The sequence below is a fragment of the Lygodium microphyllum genome, chromosome 28, assembly GCF_053477565.2.
Source record: "Lygodium microphyllum isolate KBCC chromosome 28, Lygodium_microphyllum_v1.1.10, whole genome shotgun sequence".
Classification (NCBI taxonomy): Eukaryota; Viridiplantae; Streptophyta; class Polypodiopsida; order Schizaeales; family Lygodiaceae; genus Lygodium; species Lygodium microphyllum.
Window position 1 is genome coordinate 102,183,253 of NC_141162.1, and position 18,881 is coordinate 102,202,133.

At 42.9% G+C, this 18,881-nt stretch overlaps 1 protein-coding gene across 1 annotated transcript in view; it reads left to right on the plus strand.

Moving 5' to 3' along the window:
• The first annotated feature begins 384 nt into the window (after window positions 1-384).
• LOC148011812 (Golgi SNAP receptor complex member 1-2-like) overlaps window positions 385-18,881 on the plus strand; it is a 56,983-nt gene continuing 38,486 nt past the window's right edge. Inside the window, exons 1-4 of the mRNA XM_087670956.1 lie at window positions 385-749; window positions 2,296-2,498; window positions 9,695-9,784; window positions 9,856-9,927. Of these exons, the coding sequence (XP_087527082.1) occupies window positions 632-749; window positions 2,296-2,498; window positions 9,695-9,784; window positions 9,856-9,927 (483 nt within the window). The 5' untranslated portion in view covers window positions 385-631. The remainder of the gene's footprint in view (window positions 750-2,295; window positions 2,499-9,694; window positions 9,785-9,855; window positions 9,928-18,881) is intronic.

Below are 18,881 nucleotides of genomic sequence, written 5' to 3' on the forward strand. Positions count from 1 at the left end.
ACTTTATTCATCTTGAATTACTACATTGGCCTAGAGGGACATGCAATCTGTTGTCTTTATGGTTATTCAACACTTTAAGACTCATTGAAATATTTCCATTGGTCTCCACATCGATGATCTCACTATCTTACTTAGTCACTTCATTGGCCAACATACACTTGGTGAAAGCCTTTAGACTTCGCTGATAATTGCCATAATAACTTTTTGCTATCCCCACACGTGGGAGAAGGGGCTCTTTTCCCACGTTTTTCACTGTAGTGTTCAACATTGAGAACCTTTGCGCGGGGAGTGGGTCACATATCCTAGCTAGGTGTAGTTGGGGGCAAGGCACCTAGCTAGGTGTGTGATCCATACTTTTTATATAGAAACTCATGATCATTGATGTGATTCACAATGTAATGGTGAAGGCCTTTAAGATTCATTAACAAGCGCTATGACAAAAGCACCTTTTCTGACGGAGTAACGAAGCATAATCGGTTGCTTGGGTGCTGTGAATTGAGTGATCTGGTTGGGGTCATCAGTGGCAGAGTCTTAAATCTAAAAGGATCACTTCAGGAAAAACAGATCCAATTGTGACAGAAGCACTTGAAGGTAACACAGCAGCGTCTCAGGAGGGCCGGAGCTGATCGAGATGGGGGACATTGATACAGGTTGGGAGGAGCTGCGCAGAGAGGCTCGCAAGATAGAAGGAGACCTCGATGTCAAGCTCTCATCATATGCCAAGTTAGGGGGCTTGCTGGCGCATGGCGGTAAGACACAACCCCACCATCCCCCACATTTTCTGTTTAAGACACATCGTCATTGCTCCCTCTACACAGTCCTTGTACATGCACAGATATATGGCCAAGTTTGTCAGATTGTATGGCAATGAACCGGTGTATATGCACACGTCCATAGCCAAGATTGTCGGATTGAATGGCATTGCCTGTTCTAATTTATGTGACAGCAGTTCTTTAAGTGTTTTGGCGTCTGCTTGAACCATCACCCACAGTGCGTGCTGTCAGTTTATACGGGTTTCTCCTCTGGATGTGACAATTGAAATGGGGGGGGGGGGGGGGCGGGGGGTCCGTTCCTAGTGATTGTGGGAGGCAACTATTTGAGCTCTGATAGATGAGCTTCAAGTGATGCATGTTCTTATATACATAAGATCTTGTCTTTCCAAACGAGATTCTACAATGCAAAGTAGGATATATGTTATGGCAATGGGAGGCACAAGTCCTGAACGGGAAGGAAAGGAAAGCCACGCCCACGAATTCTTGCACAAGAGAACAGTATGAACTGCAAGGAAGCTTGCATTACCTGAAGTGTAAAAGAGTGTACAAGGGGGTGTTTTAGCCTTTTACACAGGTGAAGAAGGAATTAAACTCAAGGAAAAGACACATGTCAAGCACTAGGCTCAGATATGTTAGTAAAAGAACGTGTCGACGCCCAATAGAAGGCCAGGACACTTTGATATCCACCCACAATCAGAGATAGCACATGGAGAAGATGTCTTGGGATTGAACAACCCTTCCATAGCTCCACTAGATGAACCCATGAAGTTGAGAAGAAGGTGCTCAGCCCAGAGTAACAAGGGATCGCCATTTCCTAGCTTCCCATTCCAGTCCCAAATTGTCTTTGTACTGTCATAGTGTCTTCCCCATGTTAGAGTCCCCTCTTATGGTGACAAGGGATGGCAATCCATATACCCGTTCCCGTTCCAAAACCTGTCCCATGTTGTAATGGATCAATCATTTTGATTCCAAAGATGGGCTGCCTAATTTGCAGCTCACAGGTGACCAGCCATTGTGAGAGCTACCACAACTTGTCCAAGGTACAAAATACTAGATCTATGTAGCTTGAGCCTTGGGATGTATACTCACTTCTAATGAACACCTGATCTAGAGATGTAGAGGACTATGAATATCTTTCTGATTAATAATGGGACAAGGAAAAGCATCTAGTTGTGAAGTGAACTGTAATAGGCTTGGAAATTCAAAAAAGTGTTGTGACAAAAGATAATGTATTGTACTGTTAATATGTGTTCTTGACTCTTTGCATATGTGTTGAGTATCAAGGACAGATGGAGATTGGGGACTTGGGAGGGAGTTGTCCTGAAATTTTCAAGTTTTTTCACGCATTGTGACATTAGAAAAAGTTTAGCATTAAAAATTCAAATGTTTTTGGCAAAAGCCTTAAAAGTTGAAGAAAGCTGTTGAGAAAAGAAGTGCATTTTCAGAATCATTGTACTGATCAAATGACTATTCCTTTGGATTTAGTTTTACTTAGAACAGTTGTGTCTATGCAACTCACCAGGATATGTGGAAAGTGTATCTGCACCTGATGGGCTTGGGGGAGATGGGTCTTGGAAGTCCATGGAGATGGAAATAGAATCTTTGTTGAAAAGATTACTTGATGTAAACGACTCTATGAGTCGGGCTGCTGCAGTAACAACTCCAACCACATCAGTAACTCAAAAGCTTGCTCGGCACAGGGATATACTTCATGAGTTTACTCAGGTCATTGTCAATTGGTCTTGTTTAACGCATATATTTTTAGCTAGCACAATTTGCTGTTGCAGCAGTATTTTGCTTGAAACAGCTTTTGTTTAAATACTTGAACGAGAAACTTAGTATAGAACTGCACTAAGGCATACTATAAGCATGAAACTGGTTCTTTTTCAAGTTTCCCGTGAGTAAGAAACTTAGCATTAACTCCATAAAGCTTAGTATGAGCTTAAAACTGTTGTTTTCTTCTTGTTTAATGAGACAAATTTGAAGCTTGGTGTGATGTTAGGAGGTGCCTGGCTGCTGTGGCTCTGATTGTGATGTGCCTTGTGCCATCTATTGGTGTGAATGCTGGAAAATTGGATCAAAGCAAATAACCTTTGGTAAATTGGCCTAATTTGTGGGGCATTGCCCTAAATCACTGAGGGCGTTGCTTGGAAATCCAAATTTTGAGATACGGAAGGAAGTTGAGAGAGAGATCGGGAGAAATAAAGAAAGAAGGAAAGAATGAAGATGATTGTTTCTATGAAGGCCATGTGGGCCTCTAAGACCAAAGTAGTTACAAAGGTTTCTTAATCTATAGTGTCATGGGAAAAACGTAATTAAAATAACACCTTGGTGCATTACCAGCCACAAATGCAACTACAAAGGGTATTGAGGATATTGCTAATAATATTGGCGTATAGATTGGAAGTGCAAGACTATATTTGTCTACCAAAATGATTTGACATTGGGTTGAGATGGATTAGCTATGTGGGTTCAATATGTCAAATGCGTATGAAGCACAATGGGTAGGGTGTCTTCATCAATTATTTGCATGAGCTTAGTCTATGTCATTGTATCATGTCCTAGAGGGCCTTTATATTTGGGGTGCATTGGGGATAGTTGTCTCAACTTTTAGAGAATTAGAAAACTAAAAGAAACGCCTCACTTTATTCATGAAATTAGGGGCAATTGGCCCAAAATCGAATGGTTTGATGTAAATGAGGATATTTTAAGAGGGATTAGATGCTTAGCCACATGGGATGGGGACAGAGAATGGAGCCAGGGATTGGAGGATGGGTGAGTATTAAAAAATGCATTTTATATTATCGATTTTAGGGATCTGTGAGTATGAAAAATGCATTCTATACTATTGATTTTATGAGATAAAAAGAAAACCCTACTAGGACTTGACATGGGAATCTTACAAGCATAAGAACTTAGAAAGTTTAAAATTTTATTTTCAAGAGGCAATACATTGGCCCAAGCAAGCGTACATTCATCGTCATCTAAACTTTAGATCCTGGAACATAGACAAGTGTAAAGTTACATAATACTTATTACAACCAAAGTTGATGAACAACTCAAGACTAATCATGATTCATTCATCAACAATCAAAGTCTAAATATAGTAGAAGCCATTAGTGAAAGCCTATAGATTGTATATGTCATGACTAATGACCCATAGAGCAAGCTGCAATACAAAGATGAATGATGACCAAGGTCTAAGGTGCACTAAAAAGGCTAAGAGCTTGGTCTCATGTTTGGTAAATGTATTCCAATTCTTGAGCATATCTCTAAGTTCTCTCTCTGCAATGTTATTTAGTTTTCTCATAGTCTTTCTTTTCTCTTGTGTTGTGCAATCTATTATCGCAGTCTTTTAAAGGTGCGAGGACAAGAGTTTAGTGTGTTCTATAGGGCTGCTGGATCTATAGAACCATTGTAGGGATCTTTTGTTGGCGAAGGGAGAGACGCTATAATGAAAGGTATCAAGAATGGCCTTGATTTTGCATGACCAAATGGTGTAATTGGTCCCATCCAGCTTTTGGTTAGGAAAGGTTGGGAAAGACAAGCTCTTGGAATTGGGTTTCAATGAGCACAAGACAAGGAAGATATGTTTTAGAAGGGGAAGAGGAAAGGGAAACATGAATGAAGGAGGCAGGAGGGAAGCTGGTCATGGGCTGCATCTCGATGTGCATCATGATCGTGTTGGTCTTTTTGTCAATCCTCCCAATCTTAGTGGTCTTTATGATCTAGCGGTCTTCACAAACTCGGAGCTTGGAGTCTTCTCTATCCTATTTGTCTTGCTTGTCAGTTGTCTGACATGATGTCCTTCGAGTTTGCAAGAAAGGCTATGTTGGATGAAGAGGTATGGTGCACATGAACCACCGTGTCTTTGATAGAGGCTCTATGCACAAAGCATGATCAAGCTGAGAAGAGGGTAGAAGGAAAGGAAAATGCAGTAGTTAGATGAAAATGTAGCAAGCTGGATCTCACTGAGCAACACACTTGCCATCATACCATGTGAGTAGTACAAAAGCAAGAAAACACAGAGAGAATAAATAATGTAAAGATGGACGAAAGAACAAAAGATCTCATTGAACAAGGCTGAATACAATAGCCTTGATAAGTGTGGTCGAAATTGTGAGAGTGCACAAAGGAGGGAGGAAAGTTAACATGGAGAGAGACAAAGAGAGAACGCAGGAGAGAGAAGGAACAATGTGATTGCAATGGTTGAAGGTACAAGGTTGCAATAGTTAGCCCTAACATGTAGCTTTTTGTGTCAATGTGGGTGCAAAATAGTAGCAAGGGGATGAGAGAATGAGGAGGGTTGGCTGATCATGAAGGATCACGGATAATAAGAGTGGGAGGGTAGGCCGCCTATATATAGACAAAAAGTGGCAAAACCCTAGATGTGGTCAACCCCCTAAAAAATAGCCAAAAATGCACAAAAAGAAATACACTAATGTGCCCTCTGTCTCAAGTGTTTGAAACACATAAAATGATAGGTAAATACAATGTGAGAGCTTCTAATGTCCTCGTCTAACTCAGATTGAGACTCATAGGCAAGAGATGACCACACAAGGCATACAACTGCTAACATCCCCTCTCACATCCTGGACGTGGTGGAAGCTAAAGGAGATGCGGATCTAAGGGTGGTAGGAAGAGTGCCAATGTCAATAAAGAAAGCTAGCCAAGGAGTAGGATCCCCTCTCCAAAGAAAAATCCAATCAAACAGAAGGCAATCAAAGGGCAATGGAAATGGAGAGGTCTCCAATGGATTACTCTTGAAAACACCAGTCAAGGATGGGTGAGCTAAGCCATTAACCCAACTAGAAGACAATAATGAGGAACTATTGAAGGCGTCGTTGCTGTATAGAAACAATAGGGACCAAGGGCCAAGCGCAGTGGATGATGACTTGATGATGAGGAAAAGAGGTTGCCGCATAAAGTAAAGGCTCGACGTAAGTTGGAAACTCTAAAGAAACTCCTTACAATCTTGGAAAGCCCCTGTTGAGAAACCTTTCACCCTTCACTTGTAGTTTGCGTTTTTGCATTTCTGTGTTTTGCGTTTAGGGTTTGCAACCCCAAAAAAGGGCGCTATCCTAGACTAACTATGCCTATTTATAGGCTACTTTTTCATTCATTCCTCACGGCTGATTCATTCAGTCCGTCACCTCTTCTCTCCAGCCTCTCCACTACCCTCACACCCCTTCAGGAGAACATTGCGGTTCGTGGTTCGTGGCTATCTTCATCATCTTCCTTGTGCTATGGTACCCTTGTTCCCTTGTATCACATTTACTCCATGATTCAGAACTTCATCATTCCATTCATCAGAGTTTCTTCTCTCTTCTCTTCTCCTCTCCATGTTTGCCAACCTAATGTCTCGTTGGTACGTCATCTTTTGACATGGTATCAAAGCTGGATCTGCTCAAACAACGGCAAAGATCCTCCACTCCAGTGAAGGCAAAGACCAGTGGCGGGTTCGGCATCCACTTCTCTTCTTCTTCCGCTGCATCAAAATCTCGTTTTTGCAGATTTCAGGTGTTTCAGCTTGCTGCCCACACCCCATTCGCGGAGGACATCTCAGCCGAAGCTGTCCATTGCTGTCTCCATTAGTTGGCGCCTGATTTCTAGCCCTCTTCACGCAGTTTGAAGCTGATTCCAGCTAGGCAACTGCTGTTCTTGTGCAGGCCTATTGCCGTACAGCCTGCCACGTCATCACAATCCTGCTGCTTGCGTTTTTAGTATTTCTCTCTCCTGCAGGCTATCCTGCCTGCGTTTGTAGTCTTTCTCTCACTTGCTGCCTGTGTTTTTAGTATTTCTCTCTCCTCACCTGTGTTTTTCTATTGGTTGCAACCTCTTAGTGCTAGTTGCATCCTCCTCCCACTAGCAGCTCACTTCCAGCTCTTCCACTGCCCTTCCACCCCTTGAGGCGGGCATTGCAGTTCGTGCTTCACACTGTCCTCACACCCCTTGAGGCGGACATTGCGGTTCGTGGTTCATGGTGGCTGACCTCTTCCTTATGCAGCAAGGCACACTGGTATCCATGGCTTCTTTATCAACAGATGACCAGAATATTGGGTGCTCCTACTGTGGCATCACCGGACACACCATCGATACTTGCCGACTTTGACCTTTGCTCTCCACCCCCCCGGAGTATATGCGTCTTCCACTAGGCACTCCTTGTCCCACCTCTCCTTTCTGGGCCACAGAGATTGTTCTGCATCGGCTATCGGATCACTATGCTTAAGGCAATAAAACACATCCAATGTGCACTAAGTCCTTTCGAGCACATGGAGGATCGATTGACGCTACGACCTCCTGGAGATTGTCGCAATGCTAGCGGCAGTCTTCTCCCACTTATTTTCAGGTCGGATCTGCAGTCCGCTCCATTGAGAGACAATGATTGTTTGATACCGTCTCCTCGTCAGTTTGCTCCTTCGAGAGATAGTGGCTGCTTGACTCCTTCCTCTTCTTTGGCTACCTAGTCTACTCCACTAAGAGACAGCGACTATTGTCCACCTCTTGCTCATTCTGTGCCCCACCTTTCCCCACCCTTGGCTCATCTTGAGCCTCCTTCTTCCCCACCCTCTTCCACCCAGGTTAGAGAGGCCACTTCTGGGTGCTTTTTAGCTTCCTATTCGGCACCCCAGATCCCTTCTTTTGCATGATCGGCAGCACTTCCTTCGTCATTAGACATTTCAGAGTCCGTGATCCATGAGTTTTTGGATTCCCTATCTTCTTCAGGGGGCTCCTATAGAAGAATCCTCAACAAACACAGCTGGCTCGATGAAGACAACGCATGTCTCAAGTCTAGGAAGGCCATGAATTGAGAGGAGAGGGAAGCCCAAGTCCGGAACATGTAGGGTCTTAGAAATGGAGCTTGATGGATGGTTAGACAATAGAGGCAAGGTGCCAACACCACTAATATGCACCAAAGAGATGCCACCAATAGAGTTGATACCCTTTGATAGACGAAGATTTTGCAACAAATCACCTCACGGAATCATATGACTTGATGCACCACTGCCAATGAGCCAAGGCTGCTTAGAAGATGAGATAGTTGAAGAAGGCTGCTCCACCTGATAAATGTGTAGAAACACTGACTCGGTGGTAATGGCAGGTAACGTGTAGAGGCAAATGAAGGATCCAATGTAGATTCACCCTTCGCTTCTGGATGAAGGTGAGGATATATCCTCTAGCACTTCTCCTCATGGTGCGAGGTCTTCCCACAATGAGCCACAAAGAGATTGAGATCACCCCCACCCATGGCCAGCTAGTACATGCACCTACTTTGGGTATCACTGAGGGATATAGATAATATTGAGATGACTTCAAGCAATAGAGCCTCTACTTAAGTTGGTCTATGCTAGGTAGACCCATGAGAGATTGTGGGATGATTTTGGTCCTCTTATTTACTCTACAACTTGTCACTTTGGCACCACACTCATTTAGTGTTGCCATGTGGGTAAAGGCATTAGTTTCCTAGTTTACATTTATCTGAGCTAGATATTTCTTGTCAGTTTTGTTTTGTTTACTCTACTTGGGAAACACAATAATTCCCCAAGTTTTAAATGTATCTATTTTTATCTCATATGGTATTGGGTCTTTTGTATCAATCAGTCTCTTCCATGTGATCACTTACATCCATAGACTGTAGGAGCTGACTCCAAACGAAGGGTTTCACCAAGCAACATTATTCTCCTTGTTGTAGCTTGCAATAGGAAGAAGCATAGTATGCTGGTTTGCACATACTAGTTCATGGCTGAGGAAAAGAGCTCCATATGGATGTGGGTCTGTTACAATATAGCTTAGACACACACACACACCATACAGCTCAAACCACACCCATTGTAACCATGAAATGCATTTCACCAAGAGCAATATGTAAAAGGTGTTATACTAATGAAATGTTTCAGCATGCAACATTTTTCCTACCTGTTTCACTCCAAGGGGGGAAAAACAATCTCTATTAAAAACCTACTAAAGATAAATATTTTAAATGTCTTTACTCTGCCATTTCATGTGGCTTTTCTCTTAGGACCTACCTAGGTGTCGAAGGTTTCTTGCTCAAATGCAACATTTCGGGAATGAAATGTTTTGCAGTTATGTTGAGGTCTACACTTAGCATAAAAATAGCCTTCTAGAATGACCATTTCTATAGCTTTTTAGAAGATAACTTCATCATTAGATGATACATGGGCATGCATATGCCATTTGGCATGAGATGCTCCTTAGGCTTGATGCAAATCTCATATCTGCTCCAAGCTGAAATGATGAGGTACTTAGGATAGCATGAAAGGACAGGACATGATATTCCAGAGATGCTAGATGTAAGAGATGGAGATTGAGGATCACTACATATGCAGATGGCTTGCGTACTGTGAGACAAGGCTGCTATTGTTGCCTTTTCCATGAAGGGTTTGGTCCTCCTTGTTAAGCTATCACATTGTCCAACCAGTGATCCTTTTGGAGTTTCACAGAACTTGAGAGAGGCTTATCCAGTCCTGATCAGCAGTAGCCATGGGCACACAGGAATGAGACAATGGACATTCCTGCAATAGAGGATTATCCAGGATTACTATGGGTGGAACTGTAGAGCTATGTAAAGCTAGGAGGCCTCATTGCTGAGCTGGGTAGCATCCAATAGTTATCTAAGGATTCAAATTATCATCTCTTACCACTGTTGCCCCAAGGAGATTCACTTCAAGGGACTCTTTGAAATAAGAGCATTTAGGAAATAATAATTTGAGAGAGAGTGTGGGGTGCTAAATGCAGGGTGCAGGTATCATGTTAATGTTTAACAACTAAGAATTATATGTAAATCTTGGGAATATGGAGTTTCAACAACTCACAAAGATATCTAAGTGTAGTTTTACCCTCAAGTCATTATTTATTATTATTATTATTTTTTTTGGGGGGGGGGGGGGGGTTATTTACAGGAATTTAGGAGGACACGAGGTAATATCACTTCATTGCGCGAACATGCAGAGCTCTTGACATCAGTTCGTAATGACATCAGTGAATATAAGGTACAGATGCCGTAGGGTGTTTTGAATCTGTTTCTGCCTGGAAGTTGATGCAGTCTGCATTTGTATAGTAGGCTTCTGGCAGCTTATCACCTGGAGCAAGCTTACTGAGAGAGAGAGCAGCTATACATGGAAATATTAACCAGGTAAGCAGCTATAACTGACTTTCTTTTTGAGGGTAAATTTCTAGGCAGTTAGGGTAAGGATTGATGCATGCTTTTGCAATTGAATTTATTTTAGCATACTGCTTTCTTTGGGCATTAATGGAACAGAAACTGTGCTTTAGAATTAGCATATTGCTTTCAAATATCCCACATATAACTTTACTTTGTAGTTGCCATAATTAGTAAGCATAACGCTACACTGAGATTTTCATTCTGCTGTAGGTTAGGTTCAAGAGCTGTTGTAGCAGAAACAAACTCTCAAAAAATTGGAGATACTGCAAAACCTGCAATAATTAGTCAGCATAACACTACAATGATATTTTCCTCCTGCTGCTGTTTAGGTTTAAGAGCTATCATAGTAAAAAAAAAAGAAGTTCTAAAAGATTACCCAAAGCAGAAACACTGGCACGTTTTCAATCCTAAATACTGGCATGTTCTCAATCCTCCTAGTTACGTTTCTTTCTTTTCTTATTTCCTTCCCTTCTTTTCTCATGTTCACTTCTTTTGTTTCTCTACAATTATTTTAAACCTCCTCTCCTCCTTTCCTCCCTCCTCATCTACTTTTCTTCCTTATTTACTTCCTCATCTACTTTCATGTATTTGGTTGTAATACGTGCGTATTTCATCTCCTAGTTGTGAGCCCTATTATGATCCACGGGGTGAACATTAGGCAACCCTAACAAGCATTGTGTGTTGATGTTCTATTGGGTCATTTTAGGTAATTGTGGTTAATTGTATCATGACTAGACACTTTTTAGGTCACACTTCAGGTATTTTGCCGCCACAATTAGAAATGCAAAACAACTTCAATGGTTTAATTAGACTTCATCTAAGATGTTTAATTAAAATGAGTTCTAATTCTAGTATCCCTAGCTTTGGGCATGGCAACCATTGCATTGGTAGTGAAGGTTTTTGACACTAGGCATGTAGTGGATGTCATGAGGATGTGAAATTTTGATGCTTTGCTTAGCATTTTGATCAAATGTGCAAATGTGAGGTGCGCCTGTGATGTGCACGCTAGTCATTTCACAAGGATGGGCCAAGGACCCCAAGATGCCAATGGGAACAGTTAAATGAATTTTCAAAGTTAATATTCTGAAAATTAATTTAATTGGCCATTGTGGAGGTTGGGAGAGGAAGAGATGTAGCTATTGCCGCAATTTTCCAACCATTGACGATCAGCCCAGCCATTGGAGGTGTCAAGAAGTGCCCCTAGCTGATCAGGAGGCTATTGGAGGCATGTGATAGCCCCTATAGACTATCTACAGTGGATTTTAGAGATTTGATCACCTTTGACTTGGACACAAGCATGTACAAGGAAGTTTATGTCAAATTATGCAGTTGTACCATGTTCAGGAGCAGGTTGGGCAGCGGTTTTGCAGTTGCCAGTAGTTTGGTAGGATTCTGGGTAGGTTGGGCAGATTGGACAGGATGGATAGAGTTGCCACATGACATACTTCATTTCTCGCAACAGTTTTTCATTATTTTACTGTTTAATTTCAGTCGGCCTGTTTTATGTAGCAGTCCGCCAGTTTGAACTGGCAACCTGATTGTATTTTTGTATTATTTTCTGCCTATTTAGGTAGGCCTGCCCTCCTATCACAATCACTTAGTTTTGTGGGGGTTGGTTATACTCACACAACATGCACATATTTGAGGAGATTAGATGTAAGCAAGTGGGGGCAGTAGTGGATCAGCCTATAATGTAAGAGGAAGGACTGAAAAGAAGTCAAATGCTGCAAATAAACACAAATATTGCAAAAAAAGCAAGGAAAAAAAGCTGGATGTCACTTGCTACTAGTGTGGACGCAAAGGGCATAAAAAGCCCAATTACAGGTATTTAAAAAAAGAACAAGAATGCAAAAATCAGATAAATGCAAAAGGTAAAGAGAATGAGAAAGATAGCAACTCTACCCCTAAAGAAATAGAGAAGGCAAATGTGGTATCTAGGGTTGTCATTGAAGAGAGAGAAGAAAATGAAGATATTGTAGATTTGCGAGTTGCATCTTCAGACCCACATGCTATGACAATAGAAGACATGTATATCACTAAAAAGGATGTGATAGATGCCTTGTTGTTTGCTCATGACAATTTGTCACAATCGTGGATTGTTGATAGTGGTTCTTCATTTCATGTAACTCCGTCTTTGGAGTGTTTCTTTTTTTATGCAGGAGGTCACCTTGGGAAAGTTTATCTAGGGAATAGCTATGCGTGTGCCATAGAGGGAGTTGGCACCATATACTTGGCTCTTGAAAACGGCTAGGAATTGATTCTTTATGATGTTAGGTATATACGTGGCATCAAGAAGAGTTTGCTTTTAGTTGGGCAGTTAGATAACAAGGGTTACTTTACTACTTTTGGTGGTGGAATGTGGAAGGTGCAAAAAGGATCCATGCTTGTCACTAGAGGTAGTACAAAAGGGACTTTGTATTATCTGCATTGCAAGGCACTTCTTGGAAAGTTTGTTGCAATTGCAAAAGTGCAGTCACACATGGAGCTATGGCACAAGCGTCTTAGACACACGAATCAAAAGGGTTTGCAAGCACTCTCTTCATGTGGAAGAGTTGACGTGAAAGATTCAAAGCTTGACTTTTGTGATGACTGTATATTGGGAAAACATGTAAAGAGTTCATACTCTCATGGAGCCTCTAGAAAGGCATGTATTTTGGATTTAGTCCATTCTGATGTACACACCATGTTAATAAAAACTCAGTGGTTTTTGTTATTTCGTGTCTTTTATTGATGACCACTCTAGAAAGCTATGGGTTTACTTGCTTAAGTAGAAAAGTGAGGCATTGGACATTTTTAAAAGGTCTTATGTATTCGTTATCATTCGAAAGGGTTTAAAACTAAAGTGCATAATAACAGATAATGGGGGAGAGTATGTATCAAAATCGCACATTATGTGAGAAGATTCGGTGCATGCTATCCATAGCTAATCTTTCGCAATCGTTTTGGGGGAAGGCACTTAAAACCGAGCTTCATTGTAGAAGCGAGCTCACGCTCAACTGCCAAGACCCATGGACCGCTTATTCCTTCGAGTGTTTTAAGTGAGCACCTATGGTTATCTCTCACCTAGCCGATGTGCTTTCGATCCTACTGGGGTGTAGTGAGCTTACCTTGATGCCCAAACGAGTTGTCTCCTCCCTCAAGCACTGCGGTAGCTTCATGATTCGTGATGCAAGCTCAAGCATCCTCAAGCCTTCTCCTTCAAGCTCTATTCTCTATAGTTGCGTACGAGACGAGACAAGAGAAGAGAAGAGAAGAAGAAGAGAGAAGATGATAGAGAGCTTCACCTCCAAGATTCCTCACCTTCACACACTCACTCCCTCAAGTACTCACACTCCCTTCCTCAAGCACTCACAAGCAAAGAGAAGAGAAGGAGAGAAAAAGATGAGTTCACTTTTGCCACATACCAAAGAATGAGCTCTTCATTCCCTTTTCAACTTTATATACAAAACCCTAAATCCCTTTTGGGCAGTCATCCCCTCATTTCCTTTTTTACATGGTTGGTCGTGGCCTAGGTCATTTTTCCCATTGTCTTCATGTCTTCCTAGCTTCATTTCTACTGTCCATCTACCTTTACAATTTGCGCAAGAGAGAGTTTGGTGCTCTTTTACAAAAAGCTTTAAGGGTGGCTTGCATTTAAGAATGTGCTTCTGCCTTTGGCTTAGCTTTTGAGGCCGCCCTTGCACTATCGGTCATTTCCCTTTTTGCTTTTTCCGTTGTGTCCGATTTCCTCTTGGGCCATCTCTTTTAGGTCCTGACTTTGTGCTTATTTACTTTTTTCTCGCTTTCTTCTTGTGTTGAGGTTAACATTAACCCCCTCCTAGTTTAGTGCCAGTCCCATGGCATTGATGGGTGTAGCCAGATGGCATTTTTGAGTTTGTATATACGTCCTTGCAGAGGATGGTGTTGGTTGGACCGGCCTTGAAATTGAAGATATAGTTGGGGCGGGTCCTTTCTTGACGTTGACATGGAGTGGATCTGTTTCTTGAATATGGTGTTGGACAGATCTCCCTCTCGTGGGTCGAGATTGCAACGACACGAGCAAAACCCGGCTTTTTCCCCCATTCCTTTAAAGTTGCCTTATCTCTTGATCTATGTCTGTTCAGAGTTTACCATTCGCACAGTAGATTACCTGTATTTCTCATAAAATGAATTACATTGCGCGCTCGAATGGGAGGGTCTTGCAGAAAGCCACCCAAGTGTCCATATTTATGTCACAGATGCGTCTTCTCCATGTAGGCTAGCACTCATAGCCCGGCACTGATTTGGGGATCTCAAAAACCTTGTCTTGCCAAAATTCTGCATCCTTTGTGCCCTAGAGGGTGGGGTTCTGTTCTCTCTCCACCAGCCATTTTTCCCCGAGCCTGCTTTCGATGTTGATTACTTCTTCCACCACCTTGATTAGTAGAACCTTGCCCAAATTGGCGGGGAATTGGAAGCTCAGATCAAAGGGGTTTCTGGAAGTTTCCTGCTATTCCCAGATCATCTAATCAATGTGGAAGCTCGCTAGGAAATTATCTTGGCTCGTGGAATAGGTGCGGGTGGCACTTGTAATGGTCTGGCATTCAAACTTATCCTTGCTTCCTCCACCATTTGTTTTTTTTTTCCTTAAGTGCGGCCCTTCTTTCTTCGGATGTGTTTGCTTGTTGTTGGTCTTTGGGCCATGGTGGGGAGGGAGACTGTGGGTCTATCTCTTTTTCATGGGGCCCCATCTCGAAGCTTGGCCTGCCTCATCTCCTTGCTGGTTTCCCGTTGGACTCCTTCCACGAACCCAATTGCATCCATTTCTTGTGGGATCAGACCTGCCAATAGTAGGTATCTCCGTTGCTCTTCCAGGGTCAAGCTGACTCCCATAGGTTGCGGCGGCATCTGCAGGCCTGCTCTCAAGGCCTTACGTGCAATTTGCAGCTTTTTCTTGATGGTTTCAATGGCCTCCCTTTCCTCCGTCTGGGTGACATGGAGTAGTGCATCGAGGAAGGCATGTTGCTGGGTTTCGAAGCCTACTTGGGCGGCCTCTGCTCAGCTTTGAGCTAGTATCTTATCTTTTTTTGCCTGAACTAGACGGCGCGCCAAGGCTTTGACTCGTCTTTCATTATGTGTTGCCCATTCGTCTGCTCTTTTTGTCATCTCATTGAGGCTTTTCCCTTGCCTCTGAGCAAGCACTGTCAGTCTCTGTTCTTGATCTTCCATTTCTCCTTTCAATCTCTGCTGCTCTTCTAGCACTGTTCTCGGTCGTTCAGCTACGATTTCTAGGTTTAGAACTGCTTGTAAGGCGTTCGATGAATTCTCTTGGTGCGGATTGCGCTCCACGTTGTTCGAGATGTGCCAAGTTTCCTAAGTTTGCCAGTCTATGTGTGTCCGATTATACAGGGTCCAATTCTGCTAAATCGGATCTCCGATTTGGTCTAGTTCGATTTAGGGTATGTCCGATTGTCAAAATCAGATAGGGTGGCTGGTTCGATTTGGGTGTGTCCAATTTCGGGGATTGGACGACCAATCGGCTGGGCTGTGAGTCCGATTCTCACCTGTCCAATTCTCGGAATGGGAAAGGACAGGGTGGTTCGGTTGTGATGACATGGTAGGGTCCGATTTTAGTAGTCTGATTTTCAAAATTGGACAAGGTCTTTGGTCCGAGCATTCGATTCTGAGAATCAGACACTAGTAAGCCCATCCGATTCAACCGGCCAAAATACGTGTTTGACTACGATTTGCTAAAAATCTCCACGCTCAAGCTACGATCGCTTGCAAGACCTTCCAGAATTCAACTATAGGTATAGGGCAAGGGCCTCATATACTTGAATTCATAAGAAACTCCGGCACACTCTAATCGATCCACTGTAAGCTCGTGGCCTACAAGCTTTCTCTCTCTCTCTCTCTCTCTCTCTCTCTCTTTCTCTCATAAAGCTAAGAATGCAAATGAGGCTTTCCCTTGCCTCCTAGGGTCTTAAACCCTTAACTGGGTACAACTTTAATCTTCCCGATCACTCCCCTTGCGATTCCAACACATCTAAGTACTCATTTTTCCTAGATCCTAACCTACTCTAAATGCAACAAAAGTCAAAAGCAAAGTATCGAAACAATTTCTCCCACTTAACCAATCATCAAAAACCAAGAATACTTGTAGTATGGATTAAAAACCCAAAGTCTCTTATCTAACTCAAGCTCCAGTTCGGGGATGAAACCCTTACTTTGATGCTTAATTTGAGGCATGTAAGCGCTCAAGCTTGAATCCGTAAGTCCCGGCAATGGAACCAAAATATAGAGGCGAGCTCATGTTCAACCGCCAAGACCCACGGACCGCTTATTTCTTCAAGGGTTTCAAGCGAGCATCTATGGCTATCTCTTACCTAGCCGACACGCCTTCGATTCTACTGGGGTGTAGTGAGCTTACCTTGATGCCCAAACGAGTTGCCTCCTCCCTCAAGCGCTTCGGTAGCTCCACGATTCGTGATGCAAGCTCAAGCATCCTTAGGCCTCCTCCTCCAAGCTCCATCCTCCATAGCTGTGGGTGAAACGAGAGAAGAGAAGAGAAGAGAAGAAGAAGAGAGGAGATGATGGAGAGCTTCATCTCCAAGATCCCTCACCCTCACACACTCCCTCCCTCAAGCACTTACAAGAAAAGAGAAGAGAAGGAGAGAAGAAGATGAGTTCACTTTTGCCACACACTAAAGAATGAGCTCTTCATTTCGTTTTCAACTTTATATACAAAACCCTTGAGGAAGTGTTTTCACTTGTTGTCAAGATGACTACTCTTGGTGTATTGTTTGCCATTGTAGCATCTATGGATCTGGAGCTTGATCAGATGGATGTTAGAACTACATTCTTGCATGGTGATCTAGAAGAAGAGCTGTACATGAAGTAGGCATAAGGCTTTACTTTGTCAAGAAAGGAGCATTTGGTGTGCAAGCTTAAGAGAAGCTTGAATGGTCTAAAGTAGATTCACAGGAAAAGTATATCAGTAAAGTACTCGACATGTTTTCTATGGTTGATGCTAAGCCTCTTGGTGTACCGTTATCATATACACTAAGCTTAGCAAAGCAGAGATTGCCCAAAAGATAATAAGGCAGCTAGTACTATGGAGGGTGTTCCCTATGCTTCAGCTTGTGGGTCACCCATGTATGCTATGGTTGCCACTAGACTTGATATTGCTCATGTAGTAGGAGTCGTGAGTAGGTTTATGTCAAACTCGCATTGGGAGGTAGTGAAATGCATATTTTGGTACCTTAAGGGCACAAAGATGTATATGCTATGGAAAGGGTATAGATATTGTAATACAGATACTGGCAAGTCTACTTGCAGGTACATTTTCATTGTAATTGGTAGGGTAGTTTCATGGTGCTCTAGATTGCAAAAGATAGTAGCACCCTCTACCAGTAAGGCTGAATATATTTCAACCACTGATACTTCGAAAGAAGCTATTTGGCTTAGTCATTTGATTAAGGATTTCAGACTGTCTACCAAAACACTTGTACTTGGATGGTGTTAGAGATGTCATTCCCTGGACTGTGTAGCAAGCAGGACACATCATCGCCATGTTAGTAGGACACATCAGCAGTCAGCGCAGGTGCCACATGGCAGCCTGCAGTCGGGGACAGATTTATGTCAGTCGGCTGCATTAAACCTGGTCATTTTTGGCCTTTTCTTTTCTGCTATCTATAGCAATCCTCCAGCACATTGTGATCGCTTGTATCTGAGAGAGAGAGCTTGTTGGTGATGACAGACAACACGTGGGCTGACGGAGATTGAGGTTCTCAAGGCGGAGACATACATAGATATTTTCTCTGCACCCGTGTATATTTTTGCATTCCTATACAACATTCTACATTGCAGATTTTCTGTGTTTCACTGTCTCCTTCTCTCTCTCTCTCTCTCTCCCCTCTCCGTGTTCACTCTCTCTTAGTCTTGGTCCCACGCTTCTGCATCGTTGCACTCTGACATGGTATCAAAGCGGTGAAGATGGACTGTCTGACTAACTAAGTCAAGAACCTACCTGAAGAGGAGATTTCAGCGTGACACAAGGCTACGTTTCCAGCATTCAAGGGCGAGCGAGAGGGTTGCACAGCGGAACAAGGCTAAAGCGAGCGTGGGCGTGTGAGAAAGGAGTCCAGTTGGTGAATTTGCTGCAGGTTGTTACTGTTCAAAGGGCAGGAAGGTTGCATTTTCAGCCTTCCATTGTAGATTTTACCTTTTCAGCGCCTCCGGCAGCTGAAGAAGGTTCGGGAAGCGGAGGAAAGAGCCTTAACATGCTGCGTCTTCATAGTCAGAGGGGGCTACTTTTGTGTTTGTGCAGGCATTGCAGATGAACATGTCTATAGATACCGACTTGGAGTTCCAGGTGATCATGGAACGGAAGGTGCTTGTCCTGCTGGCTCTTCCATCAAATCAGAAGCTTGATGGTGACAATTACCGCATCTGGCGTATGATGATGTTGGCCATTGTGAAGTCTTATGATTTGGCGGAACTTGTGATGGAGGAGATTAACCAGCCCTCGATAAGAGATGAGTCCAAACTCTCTTCCAATGCTCGTGCGGAGTTGACCAAGGCCCAATCTCATTGGGACAAATTGAATGCCAGGATTCGTTCTTTTCTTTTTCTGTCTTATACTACAACCGTGATAGCTCACATCGAGCACTTGATGGTGGCTCGAGAGATATGACTGGAGCTCAACCAGATGTATAACCAGATGACCTTGATGAAGAGGGTTTCTTTGGAGGTGCAGATGCAGACCTTGTCCGTGAATAAGTCTTCTTCGCTTCAGGAACACATCAACAAGCTTCGACAGCTTCAGATGCAGGTCTAAAATGCGGGAAAGCCTATTTCCTTCGAAGACATGGCGATCACTTTATTGTCCTAGTTGCTGCCACTATTCGATACTTTTTATTCCGCTCTTATTGCATCAAGGCAGGATTTGACTCTTCGATGGGAAG